At 49.1% G+C, this 27085-nt stretch overlaps 1 protein-coding gene across 4 annotated transcripts in view; it reads right to left on the bottom strand.

Moving 5' to 3' along the window:
- Window positions 1–27085, bottom strand: part of SH2D4A (SH2 domain containing 4A) — a 64481-nt gene that overhangs the window by 23434 nt on the left and 13962 nt on the right. For 3 of the 4 annotated variants that reach the window (XM_055416710.2, XM_055416709.2, XM_055416708.2), the window contains 3 exons: window positions 22920–23079; window positions 21497–21668; window positions 5893–5973 (listed from right to left, as the gene is read on the bottom strand). In XM_055416710.2, the coding sequence (XP_055272685.2) occupies window positions 5893–5973; window positions 21497–21668; window positions 22920–23079 (413 nt within the window). The remainder of the gene's footprint in view (window positions 1–5892; window positions 5974–21496; window positions 21669–22919; window positions 23080–27085) is intronic. The other variant, XM_088832734.1, reaches the window with a different exon arrangement.

Here is a 27085-nt window from a genome sequence, read left to right as displayed (position 1 = left end):
GCCAACAAGGTGGATAGCCCAGAGGAAATGGACACATTTCTGGAAGAATACAGTCCACTAAAGCTGAGTCAGGAAGAAACAGTTAATTCAAATAGACAAGTTACTAGAAGTGAAATACAATCTCTAATTAAAAAAAAAACAAAAACAACTTCTTGCAAACAAAAGTCCGGGACCAAATGGCTTCACTGGGAATCCTACCACAAACACAAAGAAGAACTCATACCAATCCTTCTCAAACTCTTCCGAAAGAATGAAGAGGAGGAAACACTCCTGAAGTCATTCTATGAAGCCAGTGTCACCCTGACACCAAACCAGGCAAAGACACTACAAAAAAAAGAAATTTACAGGCCAGTATCTCTGAATAATATAGGTGTGAAACTCCTCAACAAAATATTTGTAAACTGAATCCAACAACACATAAAAAGGATCCTATACCATGATCAAGTTGGATTCATTCCATGGTCACAAGAATGGTTCTTCCTACCCAGATGGATCAATGAGGTATACTACATCAACAAAAGACAAGACAAAACCAGAAGGTTATCTCCATAGGTGCAGAAAAAGAATGTGAGAGAGCCAAACTCTCATCAAGATGTGTTTAGAGGAAACATATCTCAGCATAATGAAGGCCATTTACAACAAACCCACAGCCAAACACCATCATCAGTGGTGAAAAGCTGAAAACTTCCCACAGGAACAAGGCAAAAATGCTCACTCTTACCACTTCTATTCAACTTAGTATTGGAAGTCATAACTATAGCAATCAGACAAGAAAAAGAAGTAAAAGACAAAGAAAAAATTGGAAGGGAAGAAGTAAAACAGCCACTATTTGCAGATGACAGGATACTCTATATAGAGAACCCTAAAGTCCCCACACAAAAAATACTAGAATTAATAAATGAATTCAGCAAGGTAGCAGGATACAACATTAATATACAGAAACCTGTTACATTTCTTTAGACCAACAAAGAAATTTAAATGTGATTTTAAAATCACGTCAAACAAGACAAAACAAACAAACAAAAAAACTCCTAGGAATAAGACCTTTACACTGAGAACTACAAAACACTGATAAAGGAAATTGAAAATGATTCAAAAGAATGGAAGAATATCCCATGTTCTTGGATTGGAAGAGTAAACATTGTTAAAATGGCCATACTACCCAAAGCAATCTGCAGATTTAATGTGATGCCTATCAAAAGACCCATGACATTTTGCACAAAACTAGCATAGATAATCCTAAAGTCTATATGGAACTGCAAAAGACCCAGAATTGCCAAAGCAATCCTGAGGAAAAATAACAAAGATGGAGGCAAAATACCTCCCAGACTTCACACTATACTACAGAGCTACAGTAATCAAAAACAGCGTAACAATAGCACAAAAACAGACACGCAGATCAACGGAACAGAATACAGAGCCCAGAAAGAGACACTCACTTACAGTCAATTAATCTATGACAAAGGAGGCAAGGCTATTCAATGGAGCAGAGACTTGTCTTCACCACGTGGTGCTGGGAAAGCTGGACACCTACATGTAAATCAATGAAGCTAGAACACTTCCTCAAACCACACACAAAAGTAAACTCAAAATGGTTTAAAGACCTAAATTTAAGATATGTGTGCATGCTAAGTGGCTTCAGTCGTGTCCAACTCTTTGTAACCCCAGGTACTGTATCCCACCATGCTCCTCTGCCCATGGGATTCTCCAGGCAAGAAAACTGGAGTGGGTTGTCATGCCCTCCTCCAGAGAATCTTCCCAACCCAGGGATCAAACCTGCGTCTCTTACATCTCCTGCATCAGCAGGTGAGATTTTTTTTTTTTTAAAACCACTAGTGCCACCTGGGAAGCCCAAATATATGACACAATACCATAAAACTCCTAGAAGAGAACATAGGCAAAACATTGTCTGATATAAATCATAGCAATATTTTAACTCAGTCTCCCAAGGCATAAGAAATAAAAACAAAAATAAACAAATGGGACCTAATCAAACTTATAAGCTTCTGTGTAGTAATGGAAACCATCAACAAAGTGAAAAGACAACCGATGGATTGGGAGAAAATATTTGCAAAAGATGCGATCAAAAAGAGGTTAATATTCAAAACATACAGACAGCTCATACACTCAATACTGAAAAAATAAACAACCCAATCAAAAAAGGAGCAGAAAATGTAAATGGATGTTTTCCTAAAGAAGACATACAGATGGCCAATAGGCTCAAGGAAAGATGCCAAACACTGCTAACTATTTGAGAAGTGCAAGTGCTATCACCTTACACCGGTCAGAATGACCATCATTTAAAAGTCTACAAAAAAATGCCGAAGAGGGAGTGGAGAAAATGGAACCCTCCTACACTGCTGGAGGGAATGTAGATTGGGGCAACCACCATGGAAAACAGTATGGAGGTTCCTTAAAACACTGAAAATAGAGCTAACACATGTTCCAGTGACCCCACTCCTGGATGGATATCTGGAGAAAACTCTAATTCAGAAAGATACATGCATCCCAAAGTTCACAGCAGCGCCATTGACAACAGCCAAGACACAGAAACAACCCAAGTCCCCACCAACAGACAAGTGGCTTAAAGAGATATGCTCTTTATTCACAGCGGAATACTACTCAGCCATAAAAAGGAAAGAAACACTTGCAGCAACATGGGCGGACCTAGAGATTATTCACGCACTTCACTTACTGAGTAAGTACAACAGAACAAGACAACTATTGTAGGATATCATGTATATGTGGAATCGAAAAAATAATACAAAAAAATCTACATAACAGAAACAGGCTCACAAACACATAAAGCATATTTAGTTACCAAAGGGGAGAAGGAAGGAGGGAGGAGTAAGTTAGGATCAAACTGCTATATACAACAGATAAACAACAAGGGCTTACTGTGAAGCACAGAGAATCATACTCAAGATCTTACAATAACATATAATGGAATATAATCAGAAAAATCTAGCTGGATCACTGTGCTATACTCCTGAAACTAACACAATACTACGTATCAACTGTACTTCAATAAAGAAAATTTTAAAAAATACACAACAATATCTTTTAAAAGCATCCTTTTAGAGAAGGAAAAATATAAAATAAGAAACATGAGCCTTACTTGGAAAGGACATTTTTTGAAGAGTAGTGGACCTACAATATTACTTCCTGTGGTAAAGTACCTATAAAACTACCACCATAACATTTTAAAAATTTTGGTAAATTTACATAATATTAAGTTCACCATCAACCATTTTGATGTTTACCATTCTGAAGCATTAAGTACATTCAAGGGAATTTGTTTTTAACCAGAGAGAAATCTAACACACCAAATCACTTAAAAATCCCTTTGTTTATTTGAGGACAGCCTTCTGAGTGCTCATGAGAAAACTGAATTTGCAACTCGGTGCACGCAGCAAGAAACAGCCTGTCGGCTGAGTCATGAAAGAAGCTGAGCGTCAGGGAGGGCTGGCCGTGCTCTGCTCTGCACCACAAAAATGATGGCTTTTCTCTTTTGTGTTTTCCTATAGAAAAATAGACTCTCTTGTGGTTAAATGATTTCACCATAAGTCAGATACACTCTATGAAACTGGTTTCAATCACCATTAAATCTCGGTTAACACAGGAGATGGTGATAATTCAGAAACTGCACTTCATCTCAGATGTATCGAAACTTCTGTGGTTTGCTTGTTTTCACTTTTGTATTATTACCCTCCTTTCCTGCCTAGAGCTAAGCCCCTTTCTTTAGTCAATATTACAAAAAACAAAGAGATTTTGGTGTTTGGAATGACTATTAAAGTTTGCCATTGCCTTAACGAAGCTGTTGGCAAGCCTGAAATCAATCCCAAGTGCCGGTCGCAATTTCTAAGTTCAAACAGGAAAAACTTCCAAGTGGAGCTTTGTTTGTCTACCATCTGCCTTTTTAAAAATGATTTTAAATAACTGGAAAAAATATAACTACAATACTAAACTATGGTATCATGCATACTGTTGCTTAGGGAAAGCAAGAAGTCTGCAAAGTGGGTCTCCTTCAGGAAATATATTAAGTAAATAATAACTCGGGCAGTGCTCAGTTGTTGGGGGATACCCCAGTGTCTGAGAGCGCTGTGTTTAGTAAGTCGCACTCCTTTGTCATCCACAGCGTCAGTGCATATGGGCACAGGGAGGAAGGAGACAGAATTAGTGAGTTTCACAGAGTTACAGCGGGTGAGACCTGGCCTTGGTCGCTGTGTTTATTCAACCCAGCTAGAACACTCGAGAACTCGTCCTGAGTTTCCCTAAGGATTCCTCCAGAAAGTTTACTTTTAGAAAAGTCTTTACAAGTTGATCTTTACTTTCTCTGTTTAGAAAAGCATCATTTCCTCTTTAGAAGTGGAAATGTCTGTCCGCTGAAGACAGGGAACCTGTCTGTCTGCCGAAGCCCACAAGTCCAGGATGAAGGCCGGGAAGTGGAGGGGCAGTGGGGCTGAGGCTGGACACTGGTCCAGACGTCCAGGGGCCACGGCGTGGAGCTGGAGATGGGCAGGGGGGCTGTCAAAGGTCCCCAACACAAAGCTGCTCATCGCAGGCTGATGCAGGCAGTCCCACCGGCTCCCTCCCTGGCCCCTCATTCCAGCTCATCCACCCATTTCTCTGTCTTTCCTCCACCACTGACTCCTCCACCGTGTCCAACAGCTCTGGCCTCCGTGCCCTCCTACGTGCGGTCCCCTCTGCCTGGAATGGGCTTCCCCAGCCAGCCCCATGGCTCCAGCCTCAGTCTCCAGGCCTCTGCTTCAATACCCAGTGCGCAGAGCTGCCTTCTCCGCCCTGTCCTCAGCTCCCTTATCCTGCAGTTATTTTCCTCCAGAGCTCCTAGGGCCAGACTTCACACGTTGGTTTATCATTTGCCTCCTCATCAGAAACAGCCGCTTTCCGAGGGCAGGATGCAAGCTGTTTTGTTCAGCAGAGGCCGGCACTCAGAAGGACCTCAACACAGGGGTCTGAACGAACAGGGCAGACCTTCTGACCTTTCTTCCCCATCTGCCCACGTGTAAAATGACATCATAGTCAGAGCAGTGTCCCTGGAAAGTTCCTTTAGCGACCATGGCTGCTGTTTTTGGAAAGAGGCACCTATTACAGCAATAGCTGCACATCAGGCCCGCAGCTCCAAGGGTCCCCGTGACTCAAGTCTATGATGTGCGTGCTTGTGGGTCACGCTCGGCCCTGCAGAGGAGAACGGGCCTGGGCCACACTGTCCATAGGAACCGGGCCGGGCCACCCTCACCGCAGCCTCCATCCCCACCACCCTACTGTGGCCAGTAGATCCTTCTTTTCACAGCCTCATCTCTTACTCCACTTTTTCCGATCTTCCGTGGGTCAAGCCCTACAAGGTTCCCAGTCTCTGCCTCAGTTATCCTGAGAGCATCTCTGGGACCAAGACAGCAATACGAGGGGGCCAGGAGACCCCCTTCTACACAGACCCAGACAGTTGAGCGCCTGGAGGTCCCGTGAGCACTGTGGACACAGTGACACAAGAGGTCACTCGGCGCAAAGGGACAGGTTCGAGAGGGTGTGGACGCTGGGGAACCTGATCTGAATCCCCATTTGGCCAAGTTTCATTCTTCCTTTATCTCTGAAATCAGTCTCCCCAGCGCTGGCCACTGCCCGCTCTGACTGTGTTAGGTCTTCAGGGAGGGGTCCAGCTGATACGCCCTGGCACCTGCTCTTTCCGCGATACTCAAGACTCTCCCAGTCCGGATCAGCAGGCAAAGATGAACAGCTGTGTTCACGAGCTTCTCAAGAGTTCACATCCTGCTGCTTAATTTCATGCCTGCATGAGGCTAATAAATCAATTTGTGAAACATCAGTGGAACTGGCTCTGCACTTCGCCCCTGAGATGGAAGGGGAGTCTTTTACCTGGTGAAATCCGAATTCCTTTAAACGACTGACAGAATCTGCCAACATTTGGTGAATATTTCTTGAGGAGCTGGAGGACAGCTAAAAATAAACGAAACACATTTTTATGCCATTTAGAGCTGCAGTGCAATTTCAGAAGATCATCTGCTAATGCTTCCCTTGCGTCAGTGTTCCCAAACACTGCACCCACCCCCACCGCTGGACCCATGCATTTCCCAGCAACAGGTGAGCTCCTGACTCCATGAAACTCCATAGGAAACCCCGGCGTCTGCACTCAGCAGGGTTAGCAGTGAGTTACTGCTCAGAAGCTGCGGGCTGGTGGTTTGCGCATGTCTTGCTCCCAGCTGGCCCCAGGACCCCGGGGTTACTGTAAGACCTCAGCACTACTCCTTAACCTCAATTCTTTCCCCCTCAGTCCCTGATCTGCCACACCCTGTGCTTTAGGTCAGACCAGAGAAACAGCTTAGTCGTGACCACCAAACTGCATTCGCCTCTCTCCCCATCTGGGGCTGGGGACACACCTGGAGCCCTTGGTGCCTGGAGCCCTGACCCCTCTCCCTGGCACCCACTGCCTCCCAGGGTCCCTGCTTCCCCCACGCCCCAGCTCAGAATCTGGGCTTCTGCCACTCCACGTGGGTTTCCCAGGAGCCGGCTCCTGCCCATAAGGTTCCCAGTTCCTCTGCGGGGATCCCCAGGGCCACCCCTGTGGGCCCCATGCCAAGCCCCTGGGTTATGCGGCTGAGTTGGCATAGCACCCCGGGCACCTCCTAAGACCAGGTCAGTTATGGCCCTGTCGCCTGCTCCCTGGCCCGAGTGCAGAGTCCGGGCCGTGGCCAGCCTGCAACCACGTGACCTGTTTGGCCGAGATAGTCACCCTCAACCCAGGGGACTGCCACTTCTGGGCCTTGTGCCTGAGGACTCCTTCCTGGGTCCTGGCATAGGTCAGAAATTGCCTGCAAATGTTTTAGCCAGAGGTCAGCATTGGTGCTAAGACTCAGTGCGGAGCACAGGGGGACTTAGGGTCACTTCTATGCCATAAGACAAACCCGCAGGGCCACTTCAATCCCGCCCCTTTCCCACCACAGCTGGCATGTGGCTACCAGTGACACTGCACTTCCCAGCTGCCGGAGCCGTTCAGTACCCGTGTGAATAATTATCTCCAAAATAACGCGGGTGATAACTGGCATTGGCTACCTATTGGCAGTGGGTTCTTTACCACTATTGCTACCTGGGAAGCCCCTTATGCCTATTACTTGGCAAATGAATGAATCCTATAGGTTTCACAACCGCTACCTGCTACATTTTGTCTCTTTTTCTCTTATGTTGATATTCTAAGGGTATAATATTAAAAAGGATATTATGTTAACAGAAGGATGCAGCTCCCTGTACCTAGAGCACAACAGGACAATAACCAGTCCCTCTCCTGATGAACGGATGAGAAGGCGCCCAGCAGGCTTTGGGGAAGTCGGTCTGTTCAGAAGCCTGAGATGGCTTTGAAGGGCTCAGGCTTGCGGTCTTTGAATGCATTTCCACTAAAGGGAGTGTGAACCTTAAAAACAGGTTCATTCTCCCTTCCTTCAGTGATATGAGATCTGTGGGGCATCATTTTGCAAAAAGGATCGGTTTCTTCTACGCTGAAAAAGAGGCGGCAGCTAACCGCGCTCCCTTGTTAGCTCCACAGCTGCTGTGGACAGTCCCGCAGCCCCGACCCTCCACCCGTGGCTTTCGGAGGGACTCAGGCCTTTGTCACACGCAGAGCTTTGGACCAGGGTTTCATCGGCAGCACCTCCACAATGATCAGCTCCTCAACAAGCCTGCATTTGTTTCCTGAATATGCGTCAGGCTAATTCCGGGGTGGCTGAGCTGGTAAAGAATCTGCCTGCACTGCAGGAGACCCCAGTTTGATTCCTGGGTCGGGAAGATCCCCTGGAGGAGGGCATGGCCACCCACTCCAGGATTCTTGCCTGGAGAATCCCATGGACAGAGGAGCCTGGCGGGCTACAGTCTGCGGGGTCACAGAGTCGGACGCGACTGAGCGACTTTCACTTCACTCCACACACGTCTGACACTGCTCTTCCAAGTCACGCATTACAGGATGTGCTCCACATTGTCAAGCATGTCCCCAGCACCCGCCAATGACTGTCGACTGCTTGGACACGGCGCCTTCATCACAGTGCAGGAGTTATTCTTTGTTCCTTAGACATGTTCCTTCAACTGCGCTACCCGCACGGACACACGCAACAGTGTATTCTCACCACTTGCTTTATAAAAAATCACCACCTGAATTTCATTTGTCATCATCGTGTTCCCCTCCTCACTAGCAACAGGCTCACAGCTTCTGCACTTGTCAGATATCACAGCATTATCAGTCTTCATAAAATAACTCAAATCTAAGCACAGAGGCAGGAACCAGGTTCCAGGACTTGGTGCTGGACCTCTGGTGACCATCAGTGCCACCTACTGGTGCCGCGCAGAACTGACAGTTCTTTCCTTATCTGAAGGGTTGGATTTTGTTGTTTGTACCTCAGAGCTCACAAGCTGGTTCTTGAGTAGACTAGATTTAGCATAAATAATTGATTAATTTATCAACCACCCCAGCGATCAGTACTTCTGTTTAAATCCTTCCGTGTGTCTAGAACATACTGTCAACTCTAAAACTGTTCCCACGTGCTAAGAACCATGCTTAAAAAAATTCTCATTGTAAAGTGAGCCAAGATTCGCTCTTATTCCAAAGCATTAAAATAATGTAAAGAAGTTACTCCAGGATTGCGTAGTGCGCAGTCATTCAGATACAGGCCCGTGCTTCCAGATCCATGAAACACATCACGTACAGTGGAATAGACTAGAGGGAGTGTGAGGCAGGAGATCTCCTTTACCGAAAGACAGGCAGATTCAGGGCTCAAAAGCAACGATTCACGGCGCCGGTAGCAGAGGGAGGCAAGCTGAGGACGGCACTCTGAGCACCCCCAACCTGAGGATGAGGCGTCCTGGAGAGGAACGAAGCTTCTCCGAAGCTTCCATATGATGCTGTGTTCCAGGGAACAGACTGCTGTTATTCCAATTTGTGGGGCTTCCCAGGTGGTGCTAGTGATAAAGAACCTGCCTACCAATGCAGGAGATGTAAGAGACCCGGGTTCGATCCCTGGGTCGGGAAAATCCCCTGCTGGAGGGCTTGGCAACCCACTCCAGTGTCCTGGCCCCAAGAATCCCACGGACAGTAGAGCCTGGCAGGCTGCAGTCCCTGGGGTCACAGAGAGTCAGACACAACTGAAGCGACTTAACATGCACGCACACACACATTCCAATTTGTAACACAAGAAAGGCAGGGAAACCACTTATCTCCCAGCATAGATTTTACTTACAAAGAATTTTCAAATCCATACATTCTTTGACCTTCTTAACACTATATGGGTGTCAAAGCAAATGTCATCCCTTTACCCCAAAGGTAAGGCCACCTGATCACAGGTCGGAAAGCAGGGACTGACACCACGTCCTCTCGTGTCCACAGCCTGCTTCTTCTGCGGGGCATCCCGGAGATCACCCGTCTGCTCTCAAACACAGAGGCCTGGACTGTCCCCGCCCATCCTCAGCATCACAGAGACTTCTGCAGCTGCTGAAACTCTAGCAGCAGGATGAAAGCAACTGTGTCCGCTTCTTATTTGCTTTATTTAAAACCAAAAACTGCCACGCAGCATTTATGCAAAAGTTCCAGAAAATAAGGAGAAAGCTTGGACGCCAATGGCCTCAGGAGACAGCTGACTTTCTGCAGACACCAAGTCAGAATGGTCCGCTCCAATCAGTGTGGACCAAGACCTGGGAGCAGAGCCCCTCCACACTGACCAACGGAGTTTATAAACACATATGAATTACGTTAAAATCGGATGCACGGCCACTCAAATCTACACAAGCAATGTGGTAACAAAAGACTTTGCCAGCAACATCACTATTACACGGTTGCAAACTCTATCGACTCCAGAGACTGTATGTCACACGAAGATTATTCTAATTAAATTCCCTTTTTAAACCAGTTTGAAAAGTGGTTCCTTCTGGCTTCTAGCCAAATATTTACTCCGTTTAAAAGTAGGATTATGCAATCAAACAAATGTCAAGAGACTTGCATTCCCAATAGACCAAAAAGGCTCTAAAAGACAGAACATTTTCAGCACTGGCTTTTTTACAGTGAAGAAGGAAATGATGAATCCAGGAGTTAAAATCAAGAGTTTACATTTGAAAACAAACCGCTGGGTTAAGTATTCGCTCCTCCTGCCCATACACCTCTTAAACCCACGGTGTTCCTTCGCGGACTGATGGTCGGCATAATAACCTCTGTGAGGGCAGAGACCACGTTGGCGTAATTAACTCAAGTCCGGAGCCTCAGCAAAGACAGCAGTGATGGGCGCTTAGTAATGCCTCAATAAACACCTGGTGAGTGAGTGAGCACACTATGAACTCACCAGCACTTTCCCAATCATGAAAAGGCATTCCGTCTGGTTTCTAACTTCACGTGTTTGGGGCTGTACTGGGCCTCTGTTGCCGAGTGCCAGCTTTCTCTATTGCAGTGAGCAGGGGCCACTCTCGAGTTGTGGGGTAGGCTTCTCATTGCACTGACTTCTCTTGGGCTTCCCTCATAACCCAGTTGGTAAAGAATCTACCTGCAGTGCAGGAGACCTGGGTTCGAACCCTGGGTCAGGAAAATCCCCTGGAGAAGGACATGGCAACCCACTCCAGTTCTCTTGCCTGGAGAATCCCATGGACAGACGGCACGTGGAATCTTCCCCGACCAGGGATTGAACCCCTGGTCCCCTGCATTGGCAGGCAAATTCTTAACCATTGGACCACCAGGGAAGACCCAGTCTAGTTTTAATACTAATAAGAGAGACTGCATTCAAATCCTCCAAAAAAAAATCGATGGCTTGTCTCCCCACCCAGCTAACCAGGTCACTGGAATAATCAGATTCCTATTTCTATGCCCAGCCATTTTAAGTAAAAAGAGAATTTCCCAGTGATGACTCTAACAGGAAGCTTTTGAGCACACTGGGGTTTAACTTCTTTTTTCTACTTTCTAAAATAGCGAAAGAGGCAGAATAATAAAACTGCACTTTGACAAAGTGACAAAGGATAATAATATAAAGTGAAGGTACATTCACAATGCCAACTGGACTAACAAGAGGAAAAAGGGACAATCAATTTTGCTGCTGAAAATACGGTGATGTCCCCGTGGAGAGATTTCACTGAGACATGAATTAGGACAATGGAGACCCTAGAGAATCTTTTCCCCATTCCTCTAACATTGTTTCTAGCAAAATCTACACATGGAGACTCCTGGATAGCCTGATTTGAAAATACGGCGGTCTTGATGTGCAATTTTATGGCACCTCTTTAAATAATGCATTGTCTTGGCACGCTAAGTTGCTTCAGTCATGTCCGACTCTGTGTGACTCTACAGACTGTGGCCCGCCAGACTCCTCTGTCTGTGGGGATTCTCCAGGCAAGAATACTGGAGTGGGTTGTCATGCCTTCCTCCAGAGGATTGTCCCGACCCAGGGACTGAACCCGAGTCTCCTTCGTCTCCTACACTGGCAGGTAGATTCTCCACCATGAGCGCCACTTGGGAAGCCCATCATCTTCAGCATCTGAGTTTATTTTGAGCAGAGCTGAGCATGGAACAGTCATGCTGCATGAAGGGCTGCCCACCAGCATCACACCTCATCCACGACTCCTCCACGCAATGTGTAGACAGCAGGACCCTTGGAAACACAATCATCAGAGCTAGTCAGGGTTGTTAGGGCATCGCGCTTCAGATATGAAAGCGTCTCAGAGGCCCCTCTTACATTTAAATATATTACCATGAATATTTATGTATTTATTATATATAATATAAACATACATAAGAATAGTCATAAAGAATTGTTAAGAGAGTAGTCAGAGCCTTCAAAACGTGGTTCATTTGGGAAGTCTTGACATAAAATAGGAACCCACCAATAAACAATAGAAACTTGGGGCTTCCCTGGTGGCTCAGTGGTAAAGAATCTGCCTGCCAATGCAGGAGACACGGGTTTGATCCCTGATCCAGGAAGATCCCCACATGCCCCAGAGCAACTAAGTCCATGAGCCATAATTCCTGGGCTTGTGCTTAGAGCCTGGGAGCCACAACTCCTAAGCCGAGCACAGCAAGCAGGGAAAAGCTCGAGCAGTGATCAAGACCCAGAAATAAACAAGTAAAATGATTTTTAAAAAATAATAACGATAGACAATAGCGGTTCTGTCATATATCATACTTTTCTCTATGTTATTTCATCTGATTCTCACATCCAACCCAGTGATTTGTAGCTACTTCACCTCCATTTTTCAGAACAGGAAACTGAGCCCCAGAGAGGTCCTCTGACTTGGGGTCTGTATCTTTCTCCCCAACATACGCTCTCCCAGTGAGGCAGATAAATCCTGAATCAATGCCAGCATCACCGGCACAGCCCAGCATGAAGCTGTGTCACCAGTTTCATAACGTACAACTCTCAACACCAGAACTGTTCTCTTTTGTAATTCACTTTATATTAAGTTCTCTACATAACATACTTCTTTTAAAACTCTAACAGCTTAAATGGTTTTGGGGGCTTCCCTGGTGGCTGAGATGGTAAAGAATTTGCCTGCAATGCAAGAGATCTGCGTTCAATCCCTGGGTCAGGAAGATCCCCTGGAGAAAGGAATGGCAACCCACTCCAGGATTCTTGCCTGGAAAATCCCAAGGACAAGGAGCTTGGCGGGCTACAGTCCATGGGGTTGCAAAGAGTTGGCCATGACTTGGTAACTAACATTTTCACTTTTTACTTTCAAAGGCTTAGGATTCTGTGAGTCTAGCTTATACAAAACTTTATTCTACAAACTACCATGAAATTCTATTATAGTTACACAAAATCAGCTTGGGAAATTGTGTAACGCTGATTATGGCTCCACTCTTGACTTAATAAAATGTTCCCAGTTAATCCCTCAACTGTTTTTACTTGGAATACTCAATACTTTCTCACAAAAAGTAATACTGAGATGCTTCCTTCATGTAGACTAGGAGGGAACAGACAGCAAGGGACATGGTTAGTGGTTTGGGGTTTTATCTCTTTTTTGTTCACATCCAATTCAGCCCTCAAAACTCCACATGCATTTCAGGAGTACATTTCCCTTCCTGTTTGCAGTGGTTTCCTCATTATTAGTCCCTCTGGGGGACCGGGAACACATCTGTCTGCAGACAACAGTCAGCTGCCCTGAGAGGGCTCCACCAAGCCCTGGCACAGGGCATCTACCCCTCCGTGGAGGCAGGCTCTCCACCTACATACTACTCTCCAAGGTTAAGCCACCGAGGGAGCTATGCTAATACTACTTTTCATTCTTCTTTTACAATTTTATTTATTTACTTTTGGCTGTGCTGGGTCTTCATGGCTGCACAAGCTTTTCTCTAGTTGCGGCAAGTGGAGGCTACTCTCCGGGTGCAGTATGTGGGCTTCTCGCCGTGGAGGCTTCTCATTTCAGAGTCCAGGCTCTCGGGCGCGCGGGATTCAGCAGCCCTGGCCCCGGGCGCTTGGGCACCGGCTCAGCAGGTGTGGTGCGTGGGCTTAGTTGCTTCTCCGCATGTGGTATCTTCCCAGATCAGGGATTGAACCCATGCGTCCTTGGCAGGGGGACCCTTTCCCACTGAGCCAGGGAAGTCCTACATTTCACTATCAATAGAAAGCCTGTGCCACAGAGAACCCCAAGCTTTGGGTGCTGGACAGCAGCGCCTCGAGACGGATAAGAGTCCCAAAGTAAAAACCAAGCATTTTCTTTTCCATCCTGTCCAAGTGGTCTGACCGCAACATCTTGTTTCTGAGTCTCTCTTTTACGAAGACAAGCAACCGGAATCCAGCTTCAGAGAATTACTGGTGACCGAGCAGGCAGCAAGCTTAACAACTTTGCTCTGGGAGGGACGAGGGAGGTAAGGAAGAAGGGAAACCTGAGAGGAAGCCTTTCATCACCTCTGAACATCATCTCACAGGTACTGCTTCACTGCTCTCTAAGAAGGGAACCTCACCTACGAGCCAGGGTATCACCTCAAAACACAACTGGACACCACACCTTTTCAAGGCCAACGTTACAATCAGAGTGCACATTTTAGTGGCATGTTTTTTTCATCGGTTGCTTTAGTGAAGTGACAGGTGCAAAAGCAGGTACCAGAGCCTTGGGCAGTGTGGGAGGGGTGTGTGCGTGTGTGTGTTTGCATGTGTATGTGTGTGCTGTGTGCGCATGTGTGTGAGTGTGCATGTGTGTGCGCGTGTATGTGTGCACGCATGTGTGTGTGTGTGTGTGTATCTGTGTGTGTGTGTGTGCGTGTGTGCGCGCGCGCACAGTAGGAGTAGAAAGGCAGGCGGTCTCATCTCCAGCTCCATGTGGTTAAAGAAGATAGAACATATGACAGGGAAGAGTCCTGCTCAAGGATCTTTAATATGCTAGCTTCAAGGTCTTTCCCTCTTTTTTTTGGAATGCTTTGAATTCCAGATGTTTGTATTTTAATTTTTTTAATCTCCTGTTTTGCAATATGGTCCACTTTGAAGGCCATGTCTGTAAAAACAAGTAATTCTCTGGAAATAAAATCGAAAAGTGAGCAGATAGTTTTATTCGAGGTCCTCTTTGGGGCAAGGACAGTCAGTCTACTGATGGAGAGTCAGTCCCCAGCCTACAAATCACCTGATGCAGACACACACAAGGGCGTATCTTTGAATTAGCACCCCAGCCACCCCTCTCCTGACCACATTCAGACCTGTCCTGCTCCCTTCCATATTCTCCTGCAGGAAGACTGCTTCGGGGGGATGGGAGGCTGTCAACACGGGGGGTCCCTGAGGGTCTCTCTGCTCAGCAGAAGGGTGCTGCCGGGTCTACCCAAACTCCCCCGGGGAGGATGCCTGTTCACACGGGGCTTCTCCTGCCATTTTCTCGGGTTCCAATTAAGTCCCCATCAGACTTGTCTCTGCCTGAGAATGGCCTCTGCTTCCCAACCTGCCTGTCTCAGAACCTGGCTGGGTGACAGCTAAGCTCTGATATTTATCATCACCTCCTGCTCAGCGTCAGACTCTGAGCAATGCTGGCGGGTTTGTTGTCCTCCACCGAGAACCACAACACTCTCACGAAATGTTAAGCGGACCATCAGTTCTGAGTCTCCCAAGTGCCAAAAACAAGAGGAGGGCAGGTATTCTGCAGCAGGCAACAGCTTTCAGAATACATGCCACGCAGTCAGCCCTGATCTAGGCATCTTTTCTGCCTCCTCCTCAACTGCGCAAGCCACACAGCCTCCGCCTGCCTCCACCCTCTCCTCTAAACAATGACAAGGACCACGGCTGTGCTCCTGGTGAGAGCAGCATCTTTTAACTGAAGGACTTCAGGGGCAATTCCTGCTGCTTCCATGAGATAAGACTAGGAAAGCATCTGCATACGTTTTCTTCAGCTTCCTTTGTAAAGAAACAATATTGCTAATTTAATCCCTATTTTATGGCAGGAACTGATTCCTCTAGAGCTACAGAGCTGCTTCAAAGGGGGGTAACCCCCATTCCCAGACCAGCAGTCTTCTGTTGTGTCAACTCCACGGTTTCAAGAAATCTGGTTCTTAATCAGCCAGTCTTACTTTGGGCCATCCATTTATTAAAATGAAAATTTTAAGTTGAAATAAATATATTCTTAAAAAACATTTTTAAAGGATTATCTAGAGTGATAAAGATACTGGACCCCAAGTTTTCTAAATCCTGAAGCAGGGATTAAACAATTCTTCTCAAATCCCCCAGATATGCTTCTTGCTTCCCTGGTGGCTCAGTTGGTAAAGGATCTGCTTGCAATGTAGGAGACCCAGGTTGGATTCCTGGGTCGGTAAGATCCCCTGGAGGAAGAAATGGCAACCCACTTCAGTATTCTTGCCTGGAGAATCCCATGGATGGAAGAGCCTGGAGGGCTACAGTCCATGGGGTCGCCAAAGAGTCAGTCACAACTTAGCGACTGAACAACAATTTTTAATCTCCAGTTTTTACAGAGAAGATGGAGGCTCCCAGAGGTTCTGAGATTTGTCGGCCGGCCCTCGGGAGAAGCCGGGTCACACAGACTCAGCGCTGCCAGGCGCAGGGCCGACACCACGCGGTCTGGCTGAGGCAGCAGCGGGGCTGGGCTGTAAGCTGAGGGGATGCCGCCTCGATCCGCTCTCCACTGCCTGCTCACTCCCTCCCCTTTCTCTTTCTCCCTGTTTTCTTACAGAAGAAAGTCTACTGTTAAATTTGAAAGCCAGCAACATCTGGAGCTAAAGCATTCCTGCTTTAGGAGGAAAAAAGCAAAACCTCGAATCCCCAAGGTGTGACGGTGACGGTGCAGCTGCGTTAGTCCCCAGCAGAAGAGAGGGCCGGGCCCCGCCCCTAACACAGGCCCCGCCCCTAACAAGGCTCCGCCTCTAACACAGGCCCCGCCCCTAATACAGGCCCCGCCCCGAACACAGGCCCCGCCCCAGCCACGGGCCTGCCCGCTCCACTGGGAGAACACACCCGGTTTCACATCCCAGACGGCAGCTCTGAGGATGGAGTGGGGTCCTGAAGCCAAGCCCTCCGGCAGCTCTCCAGGGATACCTGCACGTAAAGGGTCAAATGCCTCACCCCAGCCACGATCGCCCCAGTTACCAGCACAAAAGCAAACCTGCCTTTTTACCGAAGACTATCCCGGGCTCCTGGCTACACCTTTAGGATATGCTGTTTTCACCTCTTGGCATCCTTTTAAGGTGATTTCATCTTATTCAAAATATTAGTGGGTAAAGAGAACAGACGGGGCTTCTCTGGTGGCTTAGAAGGTAAAGAAATCACCTGCAATGCAGGAGACCTGGGTTCGATCCCTGGGTTGGGAAGATTCCCCTGGAGGAGGAAATAGCAATCCACTCCAGTATTCTTGCTGCAAGAATCCCATGGACAGAGAAGCCTGGCGGGCTACAGTCCATGGGGTTGCAAAGATCTGGACACAACTGAGCGACTAACACTTTCATTTTCAGAGACTGGATAATGAAGGATTAACAGTGGGATTTGCCCTGAGTCCTACAAGGGCGCAAAAGGGGCCCAGACTACATGTCTATCACCATGTCTACCACCTCCATACTTTCATAAGACAATCAGAGCAGAGCTGAAAAGGCACTGGCTGGCACAAATGCAGAGACCCAGTGCACTCCTGTTGTCCAGTCGCTAAGCTGTGTCCGACTCTTTGTGACTTCACCGACTGCAGTACACCAGGCTTCCCTGTCCTCCACCATTTCCCAGGAATTTGCTCAGATTCTTATCCGTTGAGTTGGTGATGCCATCCAACCATCTCATCCTCTGTCGTCCCCTTCTCCTGCTCTCCCCAGTCTTTCCCAGCATCAGCGTCTTTTCCAAGGAGTCAGCTCTTCTCACCCAGGTGGCCAAAGATTGGAGCTTTTTATGATTCTGGAAAATCAACTGTTCTTTAAATCCTCCCATGGTTATTCAGATAAGCATTATGATCACAAACTTCAATAAAAATGCTTGATAGTTTTTCTTTTCATAATAAATTTTAGGCCTTGTGTAGATAATGAAATTTTAAAGATATGACAATATACTTTTATTGATAGATACTATGGTTAAATTTATATATTTTCTTGGGCTCCAAAATCACTGCAGACAGGGACTGCAGCCATGAAATTAAAAGGTGATTGCTCCTTAGCAGAAAAGCTATGACAAACCTAGACGGTGTATTAAAAAGCAGAGATATCACTTTGCCAACAAAGGTTCCTATAATCAGAGCTATGGTGTTTCATTGACTATGCCAAAGCCTTTGACTGTGTGGATCACAATAAACTGTAGAACATTCTGAAAGAGATGGGAATCCCAGACCACCTGACCTGCCTCTTGAGAAAACTGTATGCAGGTCAGGAAGCAACAGTTAGAACTGGACATGGAACAACAGACTGGTTCCAAATAGGAAAAGGTGTACGTCAAGGTTGTATATTGTCACCTTGCTTATTTAACTTATATGCAGAGTACATCATGAGGAATGCTGGGCTGGAAGAAGCACAAGCTGGAATCAAGATTGCTGGGAGAAATATCAATAACCTCAGATATGCAGATGACACTACCCTTAAGGCAGAAAGTGAAGAGGAACTCAAAAGCCTCTTGATGAAAGTGAAAGAGGAGAGTGAAAAGGTTGGTTTGAAGCTCAACATTCAGAAAACGAAGATCATGGCATCTGGTCCCATCACTTCATGGGAAATAGATGGAAAAACAGTGGAAACAGTGTCAGACTTTGTTTTTTTGGGCTCCAAAATCACTGCAGATGCTGATTGCAGCCATGAAATTAAAAGACGCTTGCTCCTTGGAAGGAAAGTTATGACCAACCTTGATAGTATATTAAAAAGCAGAGACATTACTTTGCCAACCAAGGTCCGTCTAGTCAAGGCAATGGTTTTTCCCGTGGTCATGTATGGTTGTGAGAGTTGGACTGTGAAGAAGGCTGATCGCCGAAGAATCAATGCTTTTGAACTGTGGTGTTGGAGAAGACTCTTGAGAGTCCCTTATACTGCAAGGAGGTCCAACCAGTCCATTCTAAAGGAGATCAATCCTAGATGTTCATTGGAGGGACTGATGCTGAAGCTGAAACTGCAATACTTTGGCCACCTCATGCGACGAGTTGACTCACTGGAAAAGACTCTGATGCTGGGAAGGGTTGGGGGCGGGAGGAGAAGGGGACGACGGAGAATGAGATGGCTGGATGGCATCACCGACTCTGTGGACATGAGTTTGAGTGTACTCTGGGAGTTGGTGATGGACAGGGAGGCCTGGCGTGCTGTGATTCATGGGGTCGCGGAGAGTCGGACACGACTGAGCGACTGAACTGAACTGATGGTGTTTCCAGAAGTCGTGTACAGATGTGAAAGCTGAACAAAAAAGGCTGAGCAGCAAAGAACTGATGCTTTCAAACTGTGGTGCTGGAGAAGACTCTTGAGAGCCCCTTAGACTGTAAGATCAAATAAGTCAATCCTAAAGGAAATCAACCCTGAATATTCACTGGAAGGACTGATGCTGAAGCTCCAATAAGTTGGCCACCTGATGCAAAGAGCCAACTCATTGGAAAAGACCCTGATGCTGGGAAAGATTGAAGGCAAAAGGAGAAGAGGGTGGCAGAGGATGAGATGGTTAAATAGCAACACTCACTCAATGGACATGAATCTTACTCTGGGAGATGGTGAAGGACAGGGAAGCCTGGTGTGATGCAGTCCATGGGATCACAAAGAGTCAGACACGACTTAGCAACTGAACAATGGTTAAGTTACGGCTGCAACACAGAAATCTTTACAGTGCCAAGTCTGGACTGCATTTTGGAAACATGCATTGTCTCGGCTTCTCACCAGAGTTCTTTCTCAAGGAGCAGATCTGGAAAAGACAACGGATCTGTACATTGGAATTATGACGGGAGTGGCAATTAAAGCAGATACATGAAAACGAGGACTTTCAGAGATTCGGGGGCAGATTAGTCTCTTCGACGTTAGTTTGCACGTGTGCACACAGAAATCATACTCATGTCACAAAATAAAATAATTCCACGAGAAAAAGCTTTGCAAACTCTAAATCAAAATGTGTGTATTTTATTCTTTTATATAAAATCAGCCTCCCTGGCGGCTCAGATGGTAAGGAATCCGCCTGCAATGCAGGAGATCTGGGTTCAATCCCTGGGTGGGGAAGATACCCTAGAGAAAGAAATGGCAACCCACCCCAGTATTCCTGCTTGGAGAATGCCATGGACAGAGGAGCCTGATGGGCTTACAGTCCACGGGTTGCAAAGAGACATGACTTAGCAACTAAGCACACGTATAAAATCAACTTACATCTCCACCTCAAGGAGCATGAGAAATCCTTGATGTTCCTAAACCAGACCCAGACGTCTTGATGGCTAATGCATGCTGACGTACGGCAGAAACCAGCACAAAATGGTAAAGCAATTATCCTTCATTAAACAAACAAACCAGCAACTCCTCCAGCATTTGGTACCTGTTTATGCTGATGACACCCTCATGCCCCCAGGCGTCCAAGCTTGGAAACCTGTTCGAGAGACCTCCATCTGATGCAAGAATGCAAGACCTACTCTGATGCAAGAATGGTCAGTTCCTCTGAAAACAAATCTGCTCAGGTCAGCCCCTTGCTCAGAAATCACTGACAGCTGGCAATCGTTCTTGCACAATAGGTGGCCCCCAAGACCCTCCCCGTCTGGCCCCACCACCCTTCACTCCATCACTGCCTCTGCACGCCAGCCACCCCAGCCACACAGCCCTGCCCAGCGGCCTCTCTGCTGGAACCTCCAGCCCCAGGCACCCTGTGTGGTCACCTCCAGCTCCGAGTCCCCTGCAGAGCCGTTCTGCCTGCCCTGGTGATGCTCATGTCCCAGGGGCTAAGAACACAGAAACATACCCCGGTCCCTGGACCACTGCTACCGCTTGAAATGACATTTTATGCGAAGTCTCTTTTGCTTCCTTAGTTATGAAGTCCAAAGCAGCTGTGATTCCGTTTTCACTCCTACAGTGTAAGTCCTGGTACACAATGGCACTTGTTCACTGAACAAGTAAATCAGTCCATCTTGGGGTCTTCTCCTCCATCTACCGCCCCACGCCCGCTCAACATCCTCCAAGAAGTAAAGAGCGCACCCAGCGCCAGAGGGCCGGAGCCCTCACAGAAGCGCGGCCGCTGCAAATCCCCTGCTAGCTCTCCAGGTAATTAAGTTCTTGGCAGAAGAAATAACCTCATCATATAGTTTTATTATTCTTCCAAACCACAATCCCAGAAGCAAATTGCGTTTGAGCTTTTTGTAAACGACTTGACACCTCAGAGAATTCATTCTAGCTCCGAGGACAGAGCTCTTGTTGTGTGGAGGCCAACGGCTGTTCCACAAGCCAGGCAGACCCTATGAAACCAACGGGCCCTGACGCTTCATCCTCAACCAAAGGGGTCAGGTCAGTCCCTTGCTCAAATATCACTGACAACTGCCAACTATTCTTGCACAACAGGACACCCCCAAGACCCTCCCTGTCTGGCCCCATCCATCCATCCTTCACTCCATCATTGGGGTGAAGCCAGGGGGACTCATGAGGACACAGTCTAGATCCCAGAGGAGCCGATGTTCCAGGCCCAGCAAACCGCAGCCTTAAGCGGCAGACCCGGCTCTGCCCGCCCTGGTGAGGGGAGTTGGCCATGGTCTGTCCATGCCAGTCCCAGAGGCCACGGGACCAGGAACTCCGCCGTCCACCAGCCGGCCCTTCGAGAAAGACCCTGCCGACGCGTTACAGAAAAAAGTAACAGGAAAATAATAACCCTGGGGATGTCTTAACAATGCACAGTTTTCTATTTAGAGTTCTCTCCTCACACCTTCTCTCATGCAAAGGGGGCTCTATGTTGTTTGTGAGGAACCAGGTGAGTCCATCCCCCTAAGGAAGAACCACAGGGGCTTCAAGGCAGGAGGAACCTTTCCCAGAAAAGCCCTTTTAGGATCCTGACGCCCTGGGGCCCTGACACCTCTGTCTCCGCATCATGAAGTTCCCAACGGTTTACAGACGTGCAAGACTCACGGGCGCCTTCTGCTCTGCGAGGGGCGCAGCCGGCCCGCAGCCTCGGCCCGGCGTCCCCACCGCTGCTGCCTTCTCGCCCACGTTCCTGGTCTCGCTGGCACCGGGCACCCGCCCCTCAGAGGACGGCGGCTTTGATTTCGAGCTGCTGCTGAGCTCTCCAGGCTGAGCTTTTCTGAGGAGAAACAAAGGTGGAATTATCAAAATACATCCTGCAGTAAAGACAGCTTTCTCCCAAGTGGATGTCTTATGTTCAAACGACGTGAACGGCGCTGATGGCAGGCTGAGCCTTTGCGAGGTATTTAAAGACATTAACCAAGTCCTCACAGCAGCCCTGTGGGGAGGGTGCGGTTATCCTGGCTTTGCTGTAAGGGGCTCAGGATAACAGTTATCCCGCATCCAAGGCCCAGCAGCAGCCAGGAGTGGAATCCAGGCCTGCCTGGCTCCCGAATCAGAAGCTGAACAGCCTTCCTTCTGTTCGGGAACAGAACAGGGCAAAACAGAACACACAGCCGTCGTGTCCTCAGCAGCACAGTCCCTTTTTTTTATCCTGTGTGCCCACCTACGGCTGTGAAGTCACAGCCCTGGGGCATGGGATGGACACCCCGTCTGCTCCTGTTTCTCCTCTCACGCAGGGCTGCCCACACTCAGGCCCAGAACCCACCCCAGCACCCGGCAGAGGGGACCCACGCCCTGCCCCGTCTGCCGCCTGTGTCTGCAGTGATTATGTTGCTTCCACACTCAGCACCTCCTCACTGTCCACGGGATGAGATCCAGAGTCCCACATCTGGCCTTCGAGGCACGAGAGAGCACCACTCCCGTTACCCACGAGGACCCCAAACACGCAGAAGGATTCACCATCATCCCACGTATCAAATACACTTTATCAAGGGGTCCTGATGACCTCCTGCCTGCCTTCTCCCACCTGACCTCCTGCAAGCTGCAAAGCTACTTACCTTTCCAGGTTCTCCCCCTGGGATCAGCATGGGAGCCCCCAGGCTGGCCTGAGTCACAGCAGACACACAGCCCGCGTGGCCGCCCGTTTCTCCTCCTGGACTGCGAGCTCACGGTCCATCCCTGAGCGCCCAGCATGGACAGACCCCCTCGGGTCTGCTCTCCTCGGCAGCCGCCCTGGAGCTTGAAGCCCGAGGGGGTCCGGGAGCCTCACTTGCTCCCATGACTGTGCTGCTCTTGCTCAACGTTAGGGAAGCCCAGGGTCACTGGGGAACCACGTCCACGACGCCCCAGTGGGGACACAGAATAGCCAACGTGGTGGTGTTTTGAGTGAAGGGGGTCCCCCGAAGTCGGAAGGGAGAACTTTCCAGAAACTGGACGCCACCGCGTGCCCTCGAGGCCCACCTGGCCCTCCCGCAGGCTCTATCAGCCAAGGAGCACGGCGGCCCCTCCCGGCCCCTCGGGTCCACACCTGAGCTCCAGCGTCTCCTGCTCGGCCTTCAGCCTCGCCCTCTCCGCGAGGATCTCATCACAGATCACATCGTAGGGTTTGTCCAGGTGGTGTTCGCCCATCACCCAGACCCAGACCTCATTGTCAGCTCCCAGTTTCCAGTGAACAGATTTGCCGTTGTCTGCAAGCAGAACAGAATCTAGTTTGAATAAACATTTTCGGCCGTGGGTTAGGAGGTTTTCCACCGTTTAAGTATTTAAAGATCAGATGAAGCAAAGCAAGTCCGACATGCTCTGAGCAAGCAGCCCCTTCCAGGGCAGTGGCTGGAATGTCTGTTTTAAATCATGATGAGTGTGGGTTCTGCAAATCCCCTTTTTATAAGTCAAGACCTGAGATGGGAAGACCACTGCCTGTGTTATCTCTAGGGTAACAGAGCCAACATCAGACACCTGAACCTGTGGAGCCTAAGAATCTCCCTGCAACCCAGATGCTCTAGGGCACGGCACATCCACCATCTTTCTAGAACTCATGGCTGGGTCCACCATCTTCCTAGGACTCACAGTGCATCCACCATCTTCCTAGAACTCACAGCTGGGTCCAAGGCATGCGTTTTAGAGTCAGACCAGCTTTGTTTTAAACCCTAGCCCGGCCACTTAGCCATACGACTTGCACAAATCATTTCATCTCCCTAAGCCTCAGTTTCTTGTCCATACAATGGGAATGCTGATGTCCACTCCGGAGGACAGTCGTGGGGGGAGGCAGCTGTGGGGGCAGGTCCCCGGGGTGTCTGACACACGACGGCGCTCAGGAGAGGCGGGTGCAACCGTCCCTCTGTGCTGTTGACAGGCATGGCAGCTGAGACTCGCACCAGCCGTGAGAGACAACACGCCCAGGGTGAGACATGGGGAAGCTCCGAGAATAACCCGTTCCCTGCTGGTCGCAGGGGCTGTGTTTACCTTCTAAATCCTGCTCCTCCAATGGGCACATCAGGCTCACTGACACCCGGGACGCTGGGTCATCCCCTGGAGAAGTTGGGGGGCGGGCAGTCCTAAGTCTGAAGGTCCCAGAGAGGACTCACCAGGGCCATGAGGGACCTCAGCTGGTCCTCGTCCAAAAGCCTGAGCCCGAGGACACACGCTCGCCAGCGCTGCTGAGTGTGTGACGGGTGGGGGGCGGCTGCCGGAATGCAGGCCAGGCTGGGGAAGGGTCACAGGAAGCAGAGGCCAGCTTCCCACGAAACAGTCTCCGTCCAGCAGACGCAGGACCAGCGTCCTGCTGTGGACTCAGGATGCGGTCACTTGGGGCCAGCCTAGCTCTTCCTCTGGGTGCCTTCCGCCCTCAGGGCCACAGAGATGCTCTGGGTACAATAATGTTCTCAGTAGGGCAGTTAAGGCGTCCCTGGGGGCTCAGGGGTAAAGAATCCACCTGCCAATGCGGGAGACACGGGTTCGATCCCAGGGCCGGGAAGATCCCCCATGCCACGGAGCAGCTAAGCCCGTGCACCACAAGTCTTGAGCCTGTGGCTTTGAGCCAGGGAACCGCAACAAGAGGAGCCGCTGCAGTGAGAACGCACGCTGCAACTAGAGAAAAGCCTGTGCAGCAATGAAGACCCCGCAGAGTCAAAAAACAAATGGAATCATTAAAAATAAATAGGATATTGGGGGGGCATGGAGGAGAGTCAGTCTGTGCTCACAGATGGACGCAGGTATGAGGGCAGGTCAGTCCCAGGTGGGCCTGGCTGGGGAGGCCAGGTCAGCTCCGGCTCGTTGAGGAGATGCCCACAGGTTCCTTCACCGTGGGACGCCGGCATCTCTCACTAAGCCCCCGTACTGCCCGCTCTGGGGCAGCTAAGAATGTTCCCACTGTGTCCACCTCTCGGGCTTCACCTAACAACCCTCTGCCAACAGTTCTGGCAGCAGGAGGAAGGTGGCCCGAGAGCCAGGGGAGGTGGGAGGGGCCCAGGGGTCCCTGCAGCCCCTCTCGGGACAGCAACACACACTCCCCACAAACCGTGTCTGAGAGTGTAACGCAGTGCACACGGGGGCCATGACTCCTGCTGGGGGAGGTCCTGCTCCGGGGGGAGAGGAGTCCAGAAACCCTGCGAACACAGGAGGGGCTGAGAAGCAAAGGGGAGGACAGAGCCCCCATACCTCTAAGACGGTGGGGGAGGCGTAAAGAGACGGCGGCTCTGGGGCCAGAAGGAAGGGGGTTATTGGACGTGTCAGACAGCAGCCCTGACGGCAGTCTCTGCTCTGACAGCCCCTCTCCTTCAGGGCAAAGACGCTGGGGTCCTCGGGGGGTCCACACAGCTCCCTGAACCCAGGGAGGGGGTCATTCTAGTAAAGGGAATGTCAGCCTGGCGCCCTCGGCTTCATGCAAGACAGGGAGGGCTGTCCGCACGACATTCCCACGGCGTCCCTAAGGCTGGAGGGTGCAGAGCTGGGTGCTGCGGGGTGCATGGGGTGAGACACCCTCTTGCAGGTCACCAGGGCCTGGGGGAGGAGGACAGGGCGGCTGGTCACCGACTTGATGAACTTTGCCATCTGTCTACTTCGTGCCAGGCCCTGAGGTAGATGCGCTGCAGACACTTGCAAACAAGACAGACCAGTCCTGGCTCTCAGGGACTCACGTTCAGCTCAAGGAGGAGGCGCTGGACCACTAGTTAATTACCAAAGTAGCAGGACTGCGACAATGATGATGTCAAGCACTCGGTCGTGTCCGGCTCTTTGCGACCCCATGAACTGTAGCCCGCCAGGCTCCTCTGTCCATGGGATTCTCCAGGCAAGAATACTGGAGCGGGTTGCCATTCCCTTCTCCAGGGGATCTTCCCAACCCAGGGATCAAATCTGGGTCTCTGGCACTGCAGGCAGATTCTTTACTGTCTGAGCCACCTGGCTGAGGGAGGGGTGTTAAAGTGCTAGAGATGGGGTTGGGTGGGCACGGGGCAGACACTGTGACCAGGAGAGATTATGTCCAATGAGGACTCAGAGCGTGCAGGGTGCTTTGAAAGAAATAAGAGAAGAAATAAGAAGTTCCTGGTGTTCAGCTGGGGAGGCTGGGTATAGAATTTAGAGAATAGAGTGGGTTTGGTGCTGGACACGAGGAACAGCATGACCAAAGCCCAGGGACGGGAACCGGCGAGGGGCCACACGGAACCGGGGTCTCCGCCAGAGCTGGCGAGGCTTGAGAAGCTGCCTGGCTGTGGGCTGAGGTCACAAGGGGAGCAGGGGCCCGCCTGGCACAGGGCCCGGAAGCCTGGCGAAGGGGTTTATGTGGAGGGCCTGTGTTGCATAACTCCAGAAAGCTATACGAAAATCCCAGTGTTTACAGGACTTTATTTCTCCAGTCCTAGTTTCCTCTTTGATAAAACAGAGGCGATGAGTCTGAACTCACAGACAAGTGCTCAAAAAGGATTAAATCCATGTTCTTGGTCTAAGGGACAAACCAAGAGTCCACAACTGTCAGATATGACACCACAAAACTCCCAGAAGAGAACATAGGCCAAACGTTCTCTGACATAAATCGTAACTATTTTCCTAGCTCAGTCTCCCAAGGCAAGAGAAAAAAAAAGCAAAAAAAAAAAAATGGGACCTAATCAAACTTAGAAGCTTTTGCACAGCAAGGAACAACCATCAACAAAATGAAAAGACAACCTATGGATCAAGAGAAAATATTTGCAAACAATGTGACCAACGAGGCTTAATTTCCAAAATAAATAAACAGCTCAATACCAAAAACAAAGCAAAACAAAAAAAACCACGCAATCAAAATGTGAGCAAAGAACCTAAACATGTTTTTCCAAAGAAGACATACCTATGGCCAACAGGCACATGAAGAGATGCTTAGCATCACTAATTGTTACAGAAATGCAAATCAAAACTACAATGAGGAATCTGCTCACACTGGTCAGAACAGCCATCATCAAAACGATTACAAATAATAAACGGTGAGAGGGTGTGGAGAAAGGGAAACCCGCCTACACAGTTGGTGGGAGCCAAAGCTGGTGCAACCACTATGGAGGTTCCTTAAACAAGTAAAGCCACCACATGACCCAGAAATCCCGCTCCTGGGCACACAGGTGACTTCCACCGACCTGGGATGCAGTGTCCACACGCTGCCTGGACTTGCAACGTCCCAGGACCTGCCCACTGCTCTGGCCGCTCCTCGTGGTCACTCACCTCTGACCC

The sequence above is a fragment of the Moschus berezovskii genome, chromosome 26 (genome assembly GCF_049115385.1).
Source record: "Moschus berezovskii isolate FMDL1 chromosome 26, NW_MosBer_1.0, whole genome shotgun sequence".
In the NCBI taxonomy this organism is placed as follows: Eukaryota; Metazoa; Chordata; class Mammalia; order Artiodactyla; family Moschidae; genus Moschus; species Moschus berezovskii.
This window is presented reverse-complemented; position numbering and strand designations above follow the sequence as displayed.